Source organism: Choristoneura fumiferana, chromosome 20 (genome assembly GCF_025370935.1).
Source record: "Choristoneura fumiferana chromosome 20, NRCan_CFum_1, whole genome shotgun sequence".
NCBI lineage: Eukaryota > Metazoa > Arthropoda > Insecta > Lepidoptera > Tortricidae > Choristoneura > Choristoneura fumiferana.
The window spans coordinates 3,965,804-3,986,788 of NC_133491.1; the positions used below are offsets into that span (position 1 = coordinate 3,965,804).

Here is a 20,985-nt window from a genome sequence, read left to right on the forward strand (position 1 = left end):
CGCGCTTTAGGCAATGTCTGAATCTACTACCTAGCCGCAATAAGCTATCCATACCGCGTGGTACGCAACCTTAGCGCTTAGACTCGGATACCGCTTTACCCCGCACTGGTAGCTGTACGAAGCGACCCCCACTTGTACGGAGTTAGACGCGTGTATTACTGGCCCTCCATAGTCCCCCTGGCAGAACTCGCCGCTAGTTCTCCTGGTGCACAACATATCTTCGGTCACTTGTACACCCTCGTAGCCAAGCACAGCTGTGCAGTATGTCTGGCTAATAGTATTTTGTGACGCGTAGCGCAGTGTGTTGTTGAGCCCCGACTGACACCTGGAAAAGGTTAAGTGCTTTAAATTCAAAGGCACGGCCATTCCGATTCTTCATCATGCCGGAAGACATCCACTGCGTTAAACAAAGGCCTCTTCCTTACAATGAACGTCAATCGCCACTTGTATGGCCGGTTGCGTGAAACTCTCACGATGTCATCAGTCCACCTAGTGGGAGGCCTACCAACGCTTCGTCTTCCAGTTCCATTCCGATTACTCCTAAGTTAATTTAAGTTGGTGCCTCCAATGTGTCAAAAAGTGCGCGTTCTTGCCAGATACGAACAGATCATTATAGAGCAAGCAGTTGATATTATTATTAGATCAAAAAACAATGTGCCAGTCAAAGCACCATTATTCGCTATGCTATACAACATGGATGGGATGGTTTTGACAATATCCTTACACTCTGATTCTGTCCCCATCCCAACACGAACAGTGTGTCACTATCCGATACGTTATAATTGATTCCAGCGATGGTCACAGGCTGGACAGTGAGCGAATAAGCCAAGGTTGTGACTCGCAGCACGGCAACGTCGGCGCTCTTGGTCCGGTAGTCGTAAGCCGGGTGTAGAGTTATCAGGCGCACCGCGTGGACGGAACCGCCAGCGTTGGGCTGGTCTGAACCGACCCGGATACGGTATTGGGACGCTGGATTCGGCCTGAAAGAAGGTTTAGGCTTACTAGAGCTAGCATGACTGAACTAAAAAATGATCCGAGATGGTGTCAGGTCTGAACTGATTTTCAATTTTCTACATTCTCTGACTGACCTGCTTTGGTTGACAAAGCAGCTGGCAGCGGATAGGATGGCTGTAGTGGTGAGAATGGAGCCACCACACGTCTGTCGGAAGGTCAGCTCCTTCGGGTCGTGCAAGATGGCCGCCATGAAGGGAAACCGCTGGATGGATGCTGTCACGTTCGATGCTACGCGCAGCTGTGCGCTGGCGTCTGATTTAAGTTATATGAAAGATATACTTATATCATACGACATTTAACACCAATTGGCCTAACCTCTAACTAAGCAACAAAAAACAATGGATAAACACACTTAACATACATTCATACATAATTAAATACATATCTATCATTACTAAACATCCAAGACTCAAGCACAAAGATTTTTGTATTTTTCATACAGATATTTTCCCGACCGAGGATCGAACCCGTGATTTTTCTACTTGCGGTGTCATAGTACCTATGAGCTTTATGTGTTAAGTTAAAACTAATGGCAATCTAAACAAATGTTATAAAATTAGATTTAATCATGCATTTTTTAATTATTTTAATATTAAAACTTACCCGAGCACAACGTTACAGAAATGATGATCACAATGGCAGGAATATACATTTTGCTGGCTGGTAGAACTATGACTAATGCAATTCTACAAGCTCACTATTTATACAGGTTAAATTAAATCTTTATCATCAAACCTATTGAATCAAGTGGTCTGTGAATGCTTCATAGGAAGTGCATCGTTTTATTCAGAAAACTAAAGATATTCCCCATCCACGTACCTACCTACTATTACCTCCTATTCTGGGACTACACATGCTTGCGTCAGCTGTTTGACATCTTATGTGGTAATCTGTGTATGTAGTACGTCGTCCTTCAGGATTCTGTCATTCATCACTCCATGCCTTTTACTCCAAAGGTTGGTTCGTTAGTTCCAGTGTTAGCAACCGCGACGCACGACCGCGACCTATGGCTTAGTATGAACTTAGGCGCGTGACGCGGTCGCTTGCATCTGTCATCATCTGTCAGTGCTTATTAATTCATAGTAGGTGAGTAGTGGGTCGCGCAACCCGGTCGCGGTTGTCGATATCGGAAACTTTTTTGTACTTTTGGTTTATGTGGTAGATACATTCATATTCATAACTCAATAATCTCACATTTCACAAACTCTCGTCGCGATGAAACGAGACGAAATGAGTCTCACAATAATGGTTATACACAGTACCCTTAGTGTAAGTTTTCGGTTACAAAATACGTGTCGATCGTGATCGCGTTAAAATCTTAATTTGTATGGAATCACGAACATCGCAAACGTTCCGCTAGAGGCGCTGTTCGTGTTTCCATACATATTGTGTTTTAACGCGAACGCGATCGAGACGTATTTTGTAACCGAAAACTTACACTAAGGGTAGTACGTCGTGCAAAGAAAATAACATTTAATGCTACAGCCAATGTTTAATAATGATGTATTTGCAGTAATCCAATTACTCAAGGCAAAACAAATCACTTTCCTAGTATTGCAATACGTACTTGTAGAAAATTTTAAGTAGCTCTTATCAATTTATAAACACTTGACTATGGCGGGAATGATCTAAGTATACACCTAATTTGTTTTTCCTGTATATTGGGTAAAATATCTTCAGAACAAATCAATAACAAGTTGAACTCATTCTTGTGCCGTCCCTTATTTCTTATACCTCTTTGTTGTATGCAATTGTAATACCTAGATAATCTAGTTACTGTTTTGTTTAAACTCTACCACTTAGTTCTTATCACAGATTAAAGCAGGCGTTCGTAGGGTACAATAAGGTGCACTGTCGTTTGAAAGGGTTATACCGGGTGTGGTGATTTGCTCATATTACAGGCCACATCCGGTATAGGCTAACTAGATTGCTATATTTCCTGTTTACATTATCTTAGGCCAAAAATAGAGCAGGAGGTAGAGTTACAAGAATTATATAGCACAAAAACTTAGTATGAAGGCATATGGTTTATTCATATTGATATAATATATAATTAACATTCAGGTGTTAAAATTATCACAGTTGAGTAGCTACGAGCTCAAGAATGTGTGGTTAAATAAAATACACATTACCTATTACAACTACATTTGCAAGGTAACATACAAGCTTATAGAGTTACATGGTAACGTTTGTGATAAATATTAAGGTGAAAAACTAAGTAACAAAATCTAGGCACCGACATATTTACGCACGAAAACGTTCTTGAGTTTGTTTCCGGCGTGTTACTGGCAATTTTCCAAAGTTTTTAAAACTTTATGCGGGTAGGGGGGGTTTCTCGTCATGGACAGGTTCCTTGCGCATGCTGTTTCGCATGCTATTACGCATGCCGTAGGCTCGCTCGGCGGCCCAGCGGCGGTTGCGTTTGAACGAAAACACCACCAGCACAATCGCCACAACCGAGGTTGTTACGAGCACGTAGATCCACCATCTCGTGTTGGGATCTGCAAAGGAAGTGTTATTGGTTGTAGAAAAGATACATAAGTAAAAACTATTGAGCCTAGTCTTAATTTTGCTCAATCCTCATGGAAATTACCAAAAATTATACTACTTATGGTCTTCGTTACGTTGTATGAAGAATACGGTATGCGTCTGTTATAAGTCGCTAGATTTAGCCGTTGGGATTTTACATGTCATTGTGTATATTCCAATTCTGTAGGAATACCTGTCATACTTAATAAAAAGTAGCACACGTCTAAGATCTCGCCATTTACACGCTAAATTACACGCATATAAGCAAATGCACACACGCACGCGCGCAAACATAATTTCGCATCTACAGGGTGGAAAGATCGAATGCCACGTGGATGGCAACTAGCTTAAATATTAGAAATAGCACATTTAAAAACAATAAATTCTGCATTTGTGGATTTTTGAAAAATCGCTTGTCGTAGTCGGGACTCGAACCTTTCCTCAAATGCGACAAAAATAACATGCCGTAGGTATTTTATGATGCAGATCGAAGTTCCATTTATCTCTTAATAACATGAGCAATCAAATGCAAATTACTTAGAATAAATAGATACATATTTGTACACCTGCATTTGCGGGTAAGATATAGCGACCAAAATGTAAAATACCACCATCCACTATTGTACCTAGCTATGTTCCAGCAAATAAAGTTACTGATTACTGATTAATCAAAATAATGGTAAGCCGTGAAAACTAACAATAACCTTTTCATTTTGTTTTCGCCCGCAACGGGAAATGCACCGCAGCTACCTTAAATATTATAAATAGCAAATTCTACGTAATGGAGACTTGCTTTTTTTAGAAAATAATAAATACTGCATTTATGGATTTTTTTAAAGTCAAAAATCCACAAAATGTAGTACTTACCTAGTTTCGTCCATGTTCTGTGACGGGTGAAAACCAAATTAGTTAATTTTCATGGTCTTCTTTTATTTGATTGTGCATGTTAATTGGCAATAAATTAACCTTATAAGTAACCCTTTGAATCTGCGTCATAAAATACGGAATTTTATTTTTGTCGCATTTGACGGGTTCGAGTCCCAGTTAAATATAGTCGATTTTTCAAAACTGCATAAATGCAGAATTGATTGTTTTGAAAAATAAAGGAAAGTCTCCTTTACACAGAATGCACTATTTCCAATATTTAAGGTAGTTGCCATCCATGTGGCAATCGATCTTTACACCCTGTATAATCGTCACCGGCAGCCGTAGTAGTAAGCCGTCATGTTGCATGTAAATAGATAAATAAATAAATGTGTGTGTGTACGTGTAGCACGTCTACTGTTGGACATAGGCCTCTCCAAAAGACCTCCAGTTTCTTTGGTTGGAAGCGGCATGCGTCCACCGTTAACTGACGGCTTTAACCAGGTCATCTGTCCATAATAATCTTACCTACCTACCTTTAGTTAATATTTGAAATATACCTAACGCTCTAGTTCATAAGTGTTAACTTTAACTACCATCAAGCATGGACGGAGGCATCGTAAGAGTATGCTGAGTAGACTGAGACAGCTCCTCGTCGTGGCCGGAGACTTGGGTGACTACGGTCCAGGGATGGTGGTCCAGGATGGTTGGGGCTGCCACTTGGATCTTGCACACACCATGCCCCAGGGAACTGCCATCAGTGTAGCCGGTAGGGACGTTCTCTGATGTGAAACCTAGAATAACACAATAGATTTTAGAATAGCACAATAAATAAAACAAAAATAATTTATATTTTACAACTTGAATGGTTTGTTCTCGTACAATGAGGGCTATCGCGTATGAATTCGCCACTAGAGGTCTCCGAAATGTCAAATCTCATAGTTTTTGGGTGAGCTACGCGGGTTTATTTATAATTAGAATAATTTTGTGAATATTTTGCAATATCTGAAATTAATTATGGCAAATATGCGTTCCGGGGCAATGAATGTCTGTGTTTTGAGACAGTTTTGTTTTTCGGAAACCTTTGTGCTCCCTTTTTTCCGAACAAAACGGGGACTATGGAACACTGTGGCATGCTCGATATTTTTATGGTACGGTTTTAAGGTGTATTAAATATGATTTTAATCTAAACTTTGTATTCACGCCCGTAAAAACAGACTTTGAAAGCCACACTTAAAAACTCACGCAACAGTGCGCCATCTAGTGAGGCAAAAAAGCCCTCATTGTCATGGCATGTTTTTGAATAAAGTTTTTTAACTATCTATCAATAATAAACCATTTCTTAGCCCCACACATAAGTGTATAAGTTTGACCGCTATGTGTATCTGTGTGTCTGTCTGTCTGTCTGTGGCACCGTAGCTCTTAAACGGGTGAACCGATTTTAATCCATTTTTTTTATTTGGAATCAGGGTTTCTAGCGATGGTTCTTAGACATCTTTTATCAAAATCGGTTCAACTTTTTGTTGGTTAGGTTATTAATTCACTTTACTTTAGGTAATATTTTACGTTTTCTTTCTTTGTCTAGGTATGTAACGGAGGTTTTTTTAAAGGAGGCGAAAACGTATTTGACAATAGACAGTGCTGGTCACTCTCACATCAGGTCCCTTGGCCGTCTTTTCCGACACCCACGAGAAGGGATGGGTCCATCCTAAAAAAAACATTGTAAAACCTGGCACTGTCCGGGTAACTGAGACACGGAACCCAAAAAAGTGAAGCGAGTGAGCGAGTGAAGTGAGTAAAGTGAGTGAGTGTTAAATATTTTTAACATTTTACCTAATCCGTCGATACGGACAAATCTGCAGTAGTTCACGGCCGGACTCCCGCGCACGATGCCTGACACTACCAGTTCATGTCCCTCGGTGTATTGGGTCGCGGAGAACACTTCTGGAAATCAAAGATACATTTTAATTACACCTCGTTCTTCAGCCTAGTCTCCTACAATTTAACAGGGAAATTGGCTGTAGACACTTTACTCCCCAGGCTTCTGTTGCTGCTACTCGCTTTTACTCTCAATCCTGTCACAATATTTCCGGTAGTCGATCATTATCACAAGTAGCAGCAGCAGGGCTGAATTTAAACGAGACCTATAACAAAAGTACGTAGTATTTTCAATACACATACTTTGCAAAAGGACTAACCCCTCAAAAGTCAACAGACTAAGGGGCTGTTTCACCATCCATTGATTAGTGTTAACTGGCGGTTAGGTGTGATGCCGTCTCTATTTGTTTTGTTTGAATAGACGGAGACGGCATCACATTTAACCGTCGGTTAACGTTAAGCCCCTAAAGCTTCGCAATAATCAAAGCAGTGACTCATCATCTTTTATCGTCAAATAACGCATAGACGATTTGGGAGACTCGAGCAAAACCAACCAGATCGTTCACAATCACATTTAAGTCAAACCCCCACACTTTTAATTGCAGAGTGACCGAACACTTAGTAAATAATTTAATAATTTTTCATTGCAACATTAAAAAAACTTCTATAACAGTCCAATTGTTAACAGTTAATGGCGTAATTTTACTTAAACGGTGTGACGTAGTATATAGGCAGCGGGTGCTGCGTCAGCACATTAATGTCACGATATAGTAGCCTTAACCCATAAAAAGGTCCCATTTATGGAGCATACTACCACAGAATCGAAAGCAGCTATCGAATACGTATACCTGACAAAGAATATTTTTAAAGCTAGTAGTATTTTAAATAATTATCAATGGATATTGTAACTTATAACTTACAATAAGGTTGAATTTTCAAGTCAATGCATGTGGTATTGTGGTCGCTAAATTGCCTCTACATTTTTTTTTATTCGACTGGACGGAAAACGAGCAAGTGAGTCTCCTGATGGTAAGAGATCACCACCACCCATAAACATCTGCAATATCAGGGTTATTGCAGATGCGTTGACAACCTAGAGGCATAAGATGGGATACCTCAAGTGCCAGTAATTTCACCGGCTGTCTTACTCTCCACGCCGAAATACAACAGTGCAAGCACTGCTGCTTCACGGCAGGATTAGCGAGCAAGATGGTCGTGGTAATGGTTGGTTGGTTGGTTGGTCGTTGTTCCTGCTCACGTCTTCCGAAACATCCTCTATTTCCTATAGTTTCACCTTGAATTTCAACGGCCAACCGCACGCGTTGCTCGTCGCTGTTGTCCGGGAAGCCAACATGGCAGCTCCACGCGCCGCTATCGGTGCGCAGGAGTTGAGAGAAGCGCGCGCTGCACTCTCCCGCATCCAGGCCCGCGCCAACGTACTCCAGAGTTGGGGAGGACATGCCTGGAAAATAGAAACCATTACTGACTGAATAAGAATGTGTGATTGGTTATTTGGTGTCCAGTGGTAGTGTAGGGCCAACGCAGCACGGAATGCTGAGGACCTGGGTTCGATCCCCAGCGCTGGTCTCTTTTTCTGGTTTTTCTGTACATCCATGTCTCAGTTTGTATTTTCGATAAGAATGTGTGGCTTTATTGCCATTGAAGAACAGTGAACAAGACGTACACAAAACACGTTTCAGGCCTTTTAAGATCCCAGCCTCAGCATGTGTTGGACAAGGTTTACCCTTGAAATGTCGACATACTTTTAATCGAATATCATTTAAAAGTCAACGTTTCATGTTTTTTAATTTCGTCGAATATTCATTGCCTGGAATGATTAGAATGAGTATTTTTAAATCACCGATTTTTAATTTCTGGAAATATTATTTAGGAGATTGTTTATTTGGTAGATATTCATTTCATATTTTATTATTTCATACTTTTTTAGTGTTTAAATGTTACATCTTAGAATATTATTTTAATATTTATCATTTCACAACTCCAATGATTTTTTTGAAGTCGCAGTTGTAACTACTACTTTTCTAGCAGCGATTTATTTTTGTTGGGGTTGCAGTTCTAACCTAACCTAACCTACTTTCCTGAGTTTTCTGGTAGTGATTTATTTTTGTTGGGGTCGCAGTTCTAATCTAACCTACTTTCCTGGAAGCGATGTATTTTTTGGGGTCGCAGTTCTAACCTTACCTAACCTACTTGCCTGGTAGCGATGTATTTTTGTTGGTTTCGCAGTTCTAACCTAACCTAACCTACTTTTCTGGCAGCGTTTTTATTGTTGGGGTTGCAGTTCTAATCTAACCTAACCTACTGTCCTGGTAGCGATTTATTTTTGTTGGGGTCGCAGCTTTAACCTAATCAAAACTGTTGTTATAATAATAGTAACTATATTCATTTTATTTTTCAGAAGAATACAAGCCAGGGACTGCTGCCGACCACGCCCAGACAACCAAGTGCCGCAAATACGCGTTCTGAACAAATGATTACTTACATATTTGCGGCACTTGCGTTAGAAACTTTAGGACTGTGGTCATTCGACACAAAAAAATTTGTTCGCGAGGTGTCGGTTAAACTAGTTGGCGTCTCTGGCGACCCCAGGGCCGGGTCTTTTTTCGCCCAGAGGCTGAGCTTAGCCGTGCAGCGAGGGAATGCCGCAAGCAACTAGGCACGATGCCCCGGTTAGGAGAGATACAGGGTTTAGATATTTTTTAATCTATGTAATTGTTATCGTTTCTTTTTATACTATAATAATATTATATTTGTTGAAATAAAGAAAAACATTAAAATAAAAATTTATAATATTAGTAGGATTAGTAGAATTTGGTGAAAAGTGCCAAAATCGTCAAATAAATAAGAGCCACTTGCAGCAGCGTGACTGACAGAGTACACTCTGATGCAGCCTACAAATTTGCTAAAAAATATGCAAAAGATGCAGAATTCAATCTTGAATCACTAAAACTAGTAGAATATATTGTTATAATATGTAAACAACTATGAAATAAAAGTCTTTTCTAATAATACGTCGATGAAATAAACAGCGATATTTAGTTGTTCTGTCTTATGAATAGTTGATGAAATGTATTTTGAAACAAATAATAATCGTTGTACTCTTGTTCTAATAATTGTTTTAATATGTAATAACTATACAACGAAGTGAAATTACTCCAAGAGAAAATATTAGCATTGAATATTCGATATATCGTTTTCAATGAAATAAAATTCGATAATTAGTTTGTCGAAATTTCAATTATTAGGCGGTAGATATTATTCTTTATTACTCGTCATCATACGATTTGTAGTTTGTGTCTTCTCTTAACTAGGTTAGCTGGAAGAGATCCCTTATTAGGGGTAAGCTCGCCTTTGTTCTCCTGTCTGTGTATTTGTATTTTTATGTGCAATAAAGTGTTTACATACATCGGAAATACAAACTGAAATATAGATGCACAGAAAAACCAGAAAAATAAGACCAGCGCTGGGAATCGAACCCAGGTCCTCGGCATTCCGTGCCGTGTGCTATACCGCTATCTCTCCTATGCACCTCATATCTCAGCTTGTGGTGTTGCCCGGTGTGACTACTGGGATGACCGTAAAAGTAACAAATAATTTGGAATTGAAATAAAAAAATGCAAAATTATTCCAAAAAACCAATCTTAGTTTACATACATACATACATACGATTTGTAGTTATTCCATTTTATTGAGATCATAAAAAACCAATCTCATTGACTTCGTATAGACGCTCATTCCCGTATCGGTTCAGTAAATCATTCTGGTCAGAATGACGACAGAATTACGGTGTAGGTAACCCTCTTGAAATGACAGACCGATGGTCCAGCGAGACTGATGAAAATTAAATATTTTCAATAATATTTGATTATTAATTGATGCGGATGACAGAAAACTAGAATGATGGGCTGAACTGACGCCAATATGCGCGTGTAACCGAAGTCTGATTATGAAATACAATACATTACAATATAATTCATAAAGGCGTAACGTATTTTTTTACTAAAAACCGATGATCTTTTGCGTAGATCCAAATCTTATTTATATTTAACTCACGACAGATTAAATAATTTTATTTCTTTTCAAGTTTCTATTTGTTAGGTACATACTCTTATATAACATGTCTGATTCATAACTGAGATACTTACTAAAGCTCTTTCAAACATGAATACGATTTTTCTAATTTTTCCCATTAGCATTTGCTGTTGAGAAATAATTCTAGTTACTTACCAGGTCGAGCGTTGAAAATGGTTCCATTGCGGGCCCTGAAGTAGCAGTACCGGATCGCAGACTGAACAGAGCAAGACATGGTCACGCTCTCGCCTTCCCGAGCCACTATGTCGTAGGAATCGCTGGTCAGTGTTGGCTCTGCGGAGTAAGTAGTTTGTGGTTACCAAAAGTAATTTTTATGCAAAATAAGCGGTCCCACCGTAATTAAACGCACAAGGTAACTGATGAAGTGACCTAAGATGGAAGACGCTTAAGCCCAGAAACAAAAGAATATTATCCAGAATAGAAGACATTACGATCCGAAATTTCACAATTATCCTGAATAGGTGAATCGTCATTAATTTTATCGGTTTTTTTCTATTAGCCAGTGATCTTTTTTTGCAGGTGTGTCTAGGTTTCCTCAAGATGATTTCATTCATCTTAAAGTTCACGGTAAATTTCAAATGTAATTTCTCACGTAAACTCCGGAAAATTCTGACGACCCTCTGCTTGAGAAGCCGTAGTCAAACTACTAGGCTACCAGCGACAAAATACCTCATAGACAAGTCTCAGTACTAACGGCTTTTGAGGCGTTAAAAAGAAAAAGTTGGCCGTTTTTCGCATACCTTTGGTCTTCCGCCTCTTTCTTGTTTCCTTACCTACATATGAAATTGACCCATGTTATGTAGGACCTACCAGAGACGACGGCCGCAGCAACGTCAGGGTCCCGCATGGCCCACGGACACAGCACAGTCAGGTGTCCGTAGTAGGTGTCTGACGCGGTTTGCATGTCGCAGCGCCAAAGACCGAGATCAGAAGTGAGGGGTCCGTTGATTTGAATACCACAGCTCTGTACACCCGCTTGGGAACTGCAAATTTAATAGATAAGAAATAACAGTTAGTGATTCACGGTTATTTAACTCCTCGTATGTGCGGGAACTAAAAAAAATACTACATTCATCTCTCATCTGTTCCAATAAGTAAGCACAATTTCTGATTGAAATAAAAAAGACAGCATTAAATTAGGCACGGATCCGCATGCAAGGCATACCAAGGGTTCAGAAAATACCGAACACGGTCTATTCCACTCCACATAAATTTGAAGATGGCAAGTACTGGACAGTGCTCTCCTTACTTTTAGGGCTGATTCTAATAAAAGTGGCATGGCAGGCTAAAGTTAATTTAAAAAAATATATATATGTTTTTTTACTTTTTTTGCATAAAAACAGCTTCTTGGTATTTCATTTGTTACAAATATGTTAAAGGGAACAAAGTATTCCTAAAAACTTAAGAGTTATGGGTTCTTGAAATATTGATGAAGCAGGCTAAAGTTAAATTAGACAGGCTAGTAGTGAAAGGTTACCAGGTTAAAGAGAATTATATCAAAAATGAAAAGAAATGTATCATAAGTTTAAGGGGCTGTTTCACCATCCATTGATTAGTGTGAACTGGCGGTTAGGTGTGATGCCATCTCTATTTATTTTGTTCGAATAGACGTAGACGGCATCCCATTTAACCGTCGGTTAACGCTAATCAATGGATGGTGAAACAGCCCCTTAAACTTATGATACATTTCTTTTCATTTTTGATATAATTATCTTTAACCTGGTAATTTTTCACTACAACTTTTAACAGCCCCTAAATGTAATTTCTTAAAAAATTATGAGTCTCTTGGAGGCATATATAAAAAAATAAAATTATTTCAAAATTATACATATTTTATACAGGCTTATTTGTAATTTACTAGCATCCTTTTAACCCTAAACTCCTACCACTTAAACAAATGTTTTTTGTTTTACGAGTTTTTAAAATGGAGCCGTAAAACAAAAAATATACATGATTTAGCAAATGTTTCCTTCCTGTTTTCTTCGCTGATATTGTGCTTTATGTTTCCTTTGGAACTCATCATAGAGTTCTGGATTTCTTTTTATTTTTTCGTATCTTTTATTTTCGTTCTCCCTTTTTCATGCTAACCTCTCTTCTCTTGACTTTTGTTTAGTTTTTGGTTTCCCCATTACATGTCGGCCCTAAAATATTACGAATTAATTACAATACAATGCAATCAAATCAGTCCCTCCTATGAAATGAATGACATCAGATAGTAAAAACTGGCCAAATAAGAACGTACCTAGGCAAAATAACACGAAAAAATTCGTTTTAAACAAGTAACGACACCACTATTTTATACGAATGATTTTTTACAAACTGTAAAATTTTTAGTTATAAACAGGATCACCATGATTGTTTTTTTAAATTTTCAAGCCAATAGTTTCACTTTTAGAGGGGGGACACTCCAAAAAAATTTGCAAAAGCTATATTTACGCAAAATTACAGCTATAGTACTAATGGATCTAGTGCGGATAGATAAACAGACACACAAAATGAAATTATAAGTGTTTAGTTTAATAAAAAGCAATTCTCTACTCTACTTACTTTGGTAGAACACTGTTAGTACTACTTAAAAAAAAGTCCATAAAGTTATTCTTAGAAATTATATGCAATTTTTAAATTAAATAATTTATAGTTCACTTTTATCTGCCATGAGTCACTTTAGTCTGTGCTTCAGTTACAGATTAAAGTGACACAGATTAAAGTGAAAAGTGGATTCAAAAGACATTTACTCTAAAACCGTCAAAAATATGAATGTGCCACTCTTAATAACGTAAGTAAATACATCATAATATCACATTAAAATGATTATCTAATAACGTCCCATATAAATAACATAAAATAATCGAGACAATGTAAAGTTAACATACCCGTTACAAACTCCAGTTTACCGCCTTCGATCACTAATCGCCACAAAACTATGACAGAAGGTCTCTAACCGTTCCGTACGGCAGTGAGCCAGATATTGGCCGAATGTTTACCGATGATTAAGGTGTGTCTATCATTCTCCGTGTGTGAGTGAGACCCAACAATGCGAACACACAGACTACAGTGAAAAAATCGCTGGACAAACTTTGAGTCTGAATATTGATGCATAAAAATGATTTATTTAGGACCGTATTATTATTAAATGAATATCGTATTATTGTTTTTGCAATATATTATAAAATATAATTTGTGAAATAGTACACAAATAATTCACAGGCCAAAAACCGGGAGCATGTCCCTTTTGGACAAGACAGACTACAGTGAAAATCGGTACTTACATTTATTTATTTTTTAAAGTAATAAGGATAAATAAATAAAATGGCCTGGCCTCGGTGTAAAAGGTCTATGTTTACATACGTAAATTTTTATTTTTTCTGAAAAACGTATATTTAATGTACTTTTTATTCAAAAACTCATTGGCAGATTATAATGCCACTTTTATTAGAATCACCCTTAGTCATTCATAGGGTACCCTACTGAGCCGTACCTTTGGATGAAGCTATAGCGATCTTCAGCCACACCCTGGCTTGCCTGTAGCACTTGTCCTGCAGGATCACGGAACACGCAGGCGGTGACCACGTCGGAAGTTGCCACGTTGCAGGTCAGGTCAACCAGCGGCTTGTTGGTCTGGACTTGTGTAGTTACTGTGGGCTTGGCGCCTACATCTGAAGTAAGTACATACTTAGATTAAACTAGGTTAATAATTTGTATTTTGCAATGCCCTTCCAGGGCTATCGTATTATTACTGTATTAGTAATGTAATTTTAATGATATGCAAATAAATGAAATAAATAAATAAATAGATTTAGCATCAGTACTATCTTCAGTTTTCATAAAAAGTAAACCCTAAGCGTTATCTTGTTTGATAATATTTTTTGTTACGGTAATGAGTAAAATTGCTGAAAATTTACCCTCTGACGGAGATATACATCATAATCATTAGCCTATAGCAGTCCACTGCTGGAGATACGACTTCTCCAATGAGTGCCATTACGTCCTGTCCTCAGCGCAGCCAGCTTCTGCCAGCATCTTTTTGCAGGTCGTCTTATTTACCTACAGCTTGAAAATTCCCTGAGTTATGTTGATGACTTCGCGCATTTTTCATGACCTTTGACCTTAGTTTAGAACGGGCACATACCTGAAGTAGTAACCTGTGCAGAGAAAGTCTGCACCTCTGCAAGCACGTTGTTCGGCTGGATGACATTCATGGTCCAGACACCGTTATGTTCCGCCGTGACGCGGTCAATGTTGACACGGCAAGGGCCAAAGCCATCGTAGACCGTGGCGCCCCCTGGGGTAGACAAGCGACAGTGGACGGTGTCCGTAGGACTGACAGCCAAGTCCGTTATGGCACTGTTCAACTGCCATACTTGCTGGCCGTAAGCTGAAATTACAACCGCTAGGCTTAGTGTGGTAAAATTTGGCACGGCTGCTCCGCAACCCGCAACGTCAATGAGAGAGAACCTAGTCGATGAATAACTTTGTCCAGTTAATGAGTAGCTCCCAATACGGCCAAACGGCCAATAACGGCCAATCGGAAGGCCTAGGTATCGCTGGCTGGATGAAGTCCGAAAAGACCTGTGCGACATGCAGGTGGCAGACTGGCGCCTTGTTGTACAGGATAGGAACAATTGGCGGAGTCTTGTGTCGGAGGCCAAGATCCACTTTGGGTCGCTGAGCCGGCGAAGTAAGTAAGTAAGTTAATGAGTAACTCTGGTAATGAACTAAAAGAATTTCCTTACTCACCCGCGACCTTAAAGGTCGCGGGTGAGCAAGGAAATTCTTTGATATGGACCTCCGCAAAGTAACGCCTGATTCAATAATTTATTTAACTCTGGTAACTTTCATATTACTCGTACATCATTTCAATTTCGTAACCTTGACGAATTCCTCTTTAAAAACACACACACACACACACACACACACACACACACACACACACATGGTGATAAATAACTTAATTTTTTATAGTCGGGAACCATTACAGGGAAGTTATGAGCCGGCCACGATTTTAAAAGAGTCCCGACTGTTGAACTTATGTGTGGTTTTAGAATATTTAGGGAAAATTTCTTCGCTTCGCTGCTACCGAAGTCATAATATTTTCGACACTTTCACGTAAACTCATTTTCCCACGTTCAGTAGGACATTCTGAACACTGTTTAGTAAACTGACCATTGTTGAACAGCACTACACACAGCAAGACGTACCACCTCATTTTGCCGTCGAGCGATGACTATGTCATCCGAGTTGAAAGAAATGGTTTTATGTAAGCTATATCTAAGGCTGGTGACACACTGTGGGAGAAAACTTTTTTATTTTTTATTTGTTTGGATGGCAAACGAGCAAGTGGGTCAATCAACTATTTTAACGACACTTTGGGCGTCTCCTGTGTTACCAAAATTGTCTCTGGCGTTACCAAAAAATCGTACTTCCAACAAGATATTACACGGTTTAATAGGTTGAACTTTCGCAGGATGGCATGTATTCATGTACACCATCTATTAAATTACAGAAAAAACATGTTTGCTTACAAAAATCTGCAATTTTTTGAAAAATGTCGCGGACAGATTAGCGTCGGTAAAAAAGTTGATTGACCCAAGTGGGTCTCTTGATGGTAAAGATCACCACCGCCCATAAACATCTGCAACACCAGGGGTACTGGCACATGCGTTGCCAACCTAGAGGCCTAAAATACCTCAAGCCAAGCCAAAAAGTAAGTGCCAGTAATTTCACCGGCTGTCTTACTCTCCACGCCGAAACACAACAGTGCAAGCACTGCTGCTTCACGGCAGGATTAGCGAGCAAGACGGTGGTAGCAATCCGGGCGGACTTTGCACAAGGTCATCCTACCACCTATAAATACTTAGCTTGTGAGTAGTTAGATTATTAGCTTTCGTAAAGTGCCACTTTGGTCGTTTATTTTTGTCAACATTAATGGTAGCCAATGTCGATGTAACACATGACATAATAATTAATTATGTACTTCTTTTGTCTCTTCTAAATGTGGCTTCAAATACAACCTTATTTTCAGAAGTTTACGATCTAAATTTGGTAAAATTATAACACAGCCCTTAGGTATTAATTAAAATTAAACGTTACTTATCTTTAGCTGTAGTCAGTCACGTACCGATTATCTTTCGCTTGGCTTTGTGAGATCAATCATGAACGGTTTGTGTGGAAAGCCAAATTATAGGCTATAAATCGGTATCAGTATATTTATTGGCAATTAGACACCCTTTGTTCGCTATACAGAGTGGCTCATTTACAATACAATACAATACAATAACTCTTTATTGCACACCAATACAGTAAACAGTACAGAGAAAACAAGTATATACATAGAGATTTTCTAAGGTAAGCAATAGGCGGCCTTATCGCTTCAGAGCGATCTCTTCCAGGCAACCTTTACAATGGACAGAAATAAGGAATACATTTTAGCAGGTGGTGCAATTTACAGTAGATCAGAGCTGTATCAAGAATACATAAAACTAACACATACAATACACATACACAACAAATCTAAACAGATAGATAGGTAGATGGATACCATAACAACACATAAATAAGCTAACTATAACATTTATACGCAAGATGACAGGTAGTGCTCCCTAAGCATAGACCTAAAGATAGGCAAGGACTTTGCGCGCCTCAAGTCTATCGGTAGGGAGTTCCACAACCGAGTGGCCTGGACAGTGTAAGAATAAACATAGAATTTAGAGTTTGAAAGTGGGACAGTAAGGAGGAAGTTCTGAGAGCAACGAACAGAAGTAACATAGCTAAATCGCTCTTTGAGGTAGCAAGGAGTTGCAGGGTTAAAGAGAATGCCGTAGAGAAGATGGAGAATGTGAGAGTTTCGGCGAAAGCGGATGGGGAGCCACCTGAGCTGTGATCGGAAATTAGAAACATGATCATATTTACGTAGGCCAAATATGAACCGAATGCACAGATTTTGAATTCGCTCAAGTTTATTCAAGTGCTCTTCTAAAAGATCGGGATAACAAATGTCAGCATAATCGAAAATAGGGTGCAGTAAAGTCTGTGCAAGCGCAACCTTGGTAGCAAATGGAAGGAAATTCTGAAGGCGTCTTAGGGATCCCATCGCAGCAAACACCTTCCTGCTAATCTCACATACATATGGAGTCCATGACAGAGTGCGGTCCAAGATAACACCCAGATTTTTTACCTGATCGGCAAATGGTATCAGAACTCCGTCGAAAAATACAGATGGCAAAGATACAAAGTCAACCCTTGGGATAAGTTTCGAGCTGCCAACAATAATGACTTGGGTCTTTGTCGGGTTAACCTTTAGGCCATATCGTTGGCTCCACCTTAAAATCTTTGTCAAATCCAGGTTAATGGATTCGATAACCGACGGAAGGTCAGCAAGCATGCCTTGGGAATAAATTTGTAGGTCATCAGCATAAAGGTGATACGAAGAATGAAGATTATGAGAAATAGAATCTATGAAGATAGAGAAAAGTAATGGAGATAACACTCCACCTTGAGGTACACCAGCGAGCGTGTTGCACCATGAAGATCGTGAATCATCCACCTTTATTCTTTGCCGACGACCCACTAAATAACTACGAAACCATTCAATAACCGCAGGAGATATGTTAAGAGAACGTAAAATACCAAGCATAATGTCGAAGTCAACCATGTTGAACGCATTGCTGAAATCTAATAGGGTTAAAACCGTAAGTTTCCTGTTATCCATGCCTATTCGGATGTCATCAGTGATCTTCGCAAGCGCGGTTGCCGTACTATGACCGGGACGGAAGCCTGATTGGAATGGATTGAGAAGATCGTTTCTGGTTAGGTATGATGTCAACTGCTGGTGTACAAGACGTTCTAAAACCTTGGAAAGAAAAGGAAGAATGGAAATTGGCCGGTAGTCAGAAAAGGATGCTGGACTAGATTTTTTTGCTAAAGGAACAATTTCAGCGTCTTTCCACGCTGAAGGGAAAATATTGGATGAAATAGAATTGTTTAATATAATAGTGATGACTGGGACGAGTATATCAAGGATAGGGAGAATCATAGCACGGCTTACACTGTCGACGCCAACAGCGTTAGAAGCGATGGATAATACGTTCTTCCTAACATCACTGTCGGTAAATTGATTGAAACAAAAGGAAGAAGTATCAGGAGTTGATAGCGTAGAAAGATAAGAAAGTGTCGTGTCTTTTTCAGGACCATGAAAAATAGCCGAAGACGAGAAATGTTGGTTTAGCTGATCAATATTGATATCAACTGGAACAGAGTTTTGCCGAGATTTACCAACTCCTAATGATTTTAAAAATTTCCAAACTTTGGCAGAGTCCCCGTTTTCAACTGCGTTATGAATATGGCGTCTTTGAGCGTCTCGACAGATGGTGCTGCAACGATTTCGCAAAGCACGATACCTGTCCCTGTTCCTATCCGAAGGGTCAGCCTTGTACTTAGATCTAGCCAGATTTTTCTTTCTAATCAGCGTTTTGATGTCATCGGTGAGCCAGGGAGCAGGAAGATGTTTAACCTTAATAGGTTTGACTGGAGCATGCACGTCGTAAAGCTTGGTGAGAAGAGAGTTAAAAATATCAATTTGTTTATCAACCGTGCTAGCTTCAGAGACAGACCCCCAATCAACCTTCATTGCATCCTTACGAAGCAAATCAGTGTTCATACGACCAAAGCTGCGCTGCAGGATCACTTTATGTTTAACCTTAGGGGGACGAATTTTGTAAGAAAGGTAAATTAGATCATGGTAGGAGAAAGCATCAGCAGAACACTGGCCCGACTTAGCAACATGACCAGGGGAAGAGGTCAGAGCTATGTCTAGAAGAGAGGGAGAACAGTTCGGGAAATGATGAGTTGCATTAGAGGGAATTATACTAAGATTGCAAGCCTCGACGACCGACTTAAGGGACTTAGAGCGAGAATCATTTTTAAGGAGGCACGTGTTAAAGTCACCCATTAAAATATGATGCTTAAACGACGGTGAAATATCTTCAAGGAGCTTTTCAAGAGATGCAAAGTAATTTACATGGATAGAAGGGGAATAGAAAACTCCAAGAAGTACCTTTTCGTGAGACAAAGTTACATCGAGAAAAAGATATTCGGGGGCGTCGGAGGAAGATGACTGAGGTGACATGCTGACTATAGAGTAGGGAAAGCAAGAACGAAGATAGATAGCAACTCCTCCACCACCCCTACCAGAGCGATCATTGCGGATGAGACTGAAGCCAGGTATAGAATATGAGGTAGATGGAAGGCACGGCTTAAGCCAGGACTCAGAAACAAGTATAGCATGGAGGTTCTTTACATTAAAGCTTAATAACATATCGTTAAAATGGGCTGGGATACTTTGAGCGTTAAAATGAACTAAATTGAAATTATTCGGGACGTCGCGAAATTCAGTGTTAATCATGTCAAAGAGTGTAGGAGGTAACGAACTAAAACTTGTTTCACTGTCGGAAATGGAAGAAAGAGAAAAATAGCGAGCACTACCAGCGCTATCATCATGACATATAGATGACATAAAGTTTAAAGAGACTGTTTAATGTTATGTATACAATATATATAAATATACTTAATATGTGAAATTAAACCTAATTAAACAAGTTCAGCAACCACCTGCCAGCAGTATACAAAAAAAAAAGGAGATAGTTTTAAGCAAGTCAACATAAACAAAAATACGAAGAACCAAACGCAACAACATCAAGCTGGCAACATTATAATTTGACGCCTACATCCAGGTGTCAACTGCCAGATATAGCTAGCTGTCAATTGTCATGCCGCAACGTCAATACACTTGGCAAAAACGATAAAAAAAGTAACACATATTTGGAGGTAATTATAGTGAAAGTAATGACAACTCACCTCAACTCATTTAGATCGGTCAGTATGGGAAAGTCTGAAACAATAAGACAAACGAAGATCTATTCTTATACTCTATTTGTTCTAACATGATTCAAATGACATATGATGATTATGTAACTTTGAGGCGGTACTTAACTATATTTTTTTTCCAACAAAGATTAATGCTTGAAAAAATGAAATCATATTAAAACTGCTGATTGTGCGAATGAATATTTAAACTCAAATTCGCTAACAAATTGTTAATTCGTATGTACTGCGTAGGCCTCCGCAATTGCTAGAGGTGAGGGTTATCGGTAAAAATAAAAGCGGTAAAATAAACGAACATAGAGAAAGATAGTTCGTCAGAGTCGGAAAGTGACACTCCAAGTGTTGAATAAATTATATTTTAAAATTCAAATAAGACTTTCAGTTAGACAACGTAATGTTTAAACCAACAATGCTAAGTACCTATTGCCACTTTTAGCATTAGGTACCTACATGCAAAAGTATCGATAGTTTACCTAACAGTACATAGGAGAGACTCTAGTTATGTCAGTTTGGCATCTGTCATTTGAATCATGTTAGAAAAAATAGAATATAGGAACCATGTCATCGATTTTAATTACAAGAAAAACTGAATTCTTACATTAAAAAAAAAACTTGTGCTCAGTTCGGGAATCGAACCCGGTCGTCTTGATAAATAAAACGTAAATTATTTCTATTTGGATATTGGTAGTGTAGATCACAAGCAATAAG

At 39.0% G+C, this 20,985-nt stretch overlaps 2 protein-coding genes across 3 annotated transcripts; both read right to left on the minus strand.

The window, feature by feature from the left end:
- Positions 1-30: 30 nt before the first annotated feature.
- Positions 31-1,204, minus strand: LOC141439378 (trypsin CFT-1-like). Its single transcript, XM_074103660.1, has 3 exons — positions 1,089-1,204; positions 725-980; positions 31-318 (listed from the first exon to the last, which is right to left on the minus strand). Exons 1-3 carry the CDS (start codon positions 1,202-1,204, stop codon positions 31-33), a joined length of 660 nt encoding a protein of 219 aa, XP_073959761.1.
- Positions 1,205-3,026: 1,822 nt separating this feature from the next.
- Positions 3,027-15,666, minus strand: LOC141438920 (uncharacterized). Of its 2 annotated transcripts, none has more exons than XM_074102985.1 (9): positions 15,562-15,666; positions 14,528-14,773; positions 13,877-14,048; positions 11,209-11,381; positions 10,534-10,671; positions 7,580-7,747; positions 6,241-6,351; positions 5,004-5,201; positions 3,027-3,515 (listed from the first exon to the last, which is right to left on the minus strand). In XM_074102985.1, the coding sequence occupies exons 1-9, from the start codon at positions 15,602-15,604 to the stop codon at positions 3,328-3,330; spliced, it is 1,437 nt and encodes a 478-aa protein (XP_073959086.1). In that variant the 5' UTR covers positions 15,605-15,666; the 3' UTR covers positions 3,027-3,327. The 2 variants fall into 2 exon arrangements, with proteins under 2 accessions (XP_073959086.1, XP_073959085.1); XM_074102984.1 differs by having other exon boundaries at positions 13,877-14,054.
- Positions 15,667-20,985: the final 5,319 nt, after the last annotated feature.

Bases quoted from the DNA above. Each gene is read 5' to 3' on its own strand.
- LOC141439378 (XM_074103660.1), bottom strand. From the start codon at position 1,204: ATGGCGGCCATCTTGCACGACCCGAAGGAGCTGACCTTCCGACAGACG. The intron at 981-1,088 runs GTCAGTCAGAGA...ACCTTCTTTCAG, and splicing joins TGCTTTGTCAACCAAAGCAG to GCCGAATCCAGCGTCCCAAT. The intron at 319-724 runs GTAAGGATATTG...TCCAGGTGTCAG, and splicing joins GATGGGGACAGAATCAGAGT to TCGGGGCTCAACAACACACT.
- LOC141438920 (XM_074102984.1), bottom strand. From the start codon at position 15,604: ATGAGGTGGTACGTCTTGCTGTGTGTAGTGCTGTTCAACAATG. The intron at 14,774-15,561 runs GTCAGTTTACTA...TTGTAATTTCAG, and splicing joins TGTAGTGCTGTTCAACAATG to CTTACGGCCAGCAAGTATGG. The intron at 6,352-7,579 runs GTGAAACTATAG...TTTGATTTCCAG, and splicing joins GTTGGCCGTTGAAATTCAAG to AAGTGTTCTCCGCGACCCAA.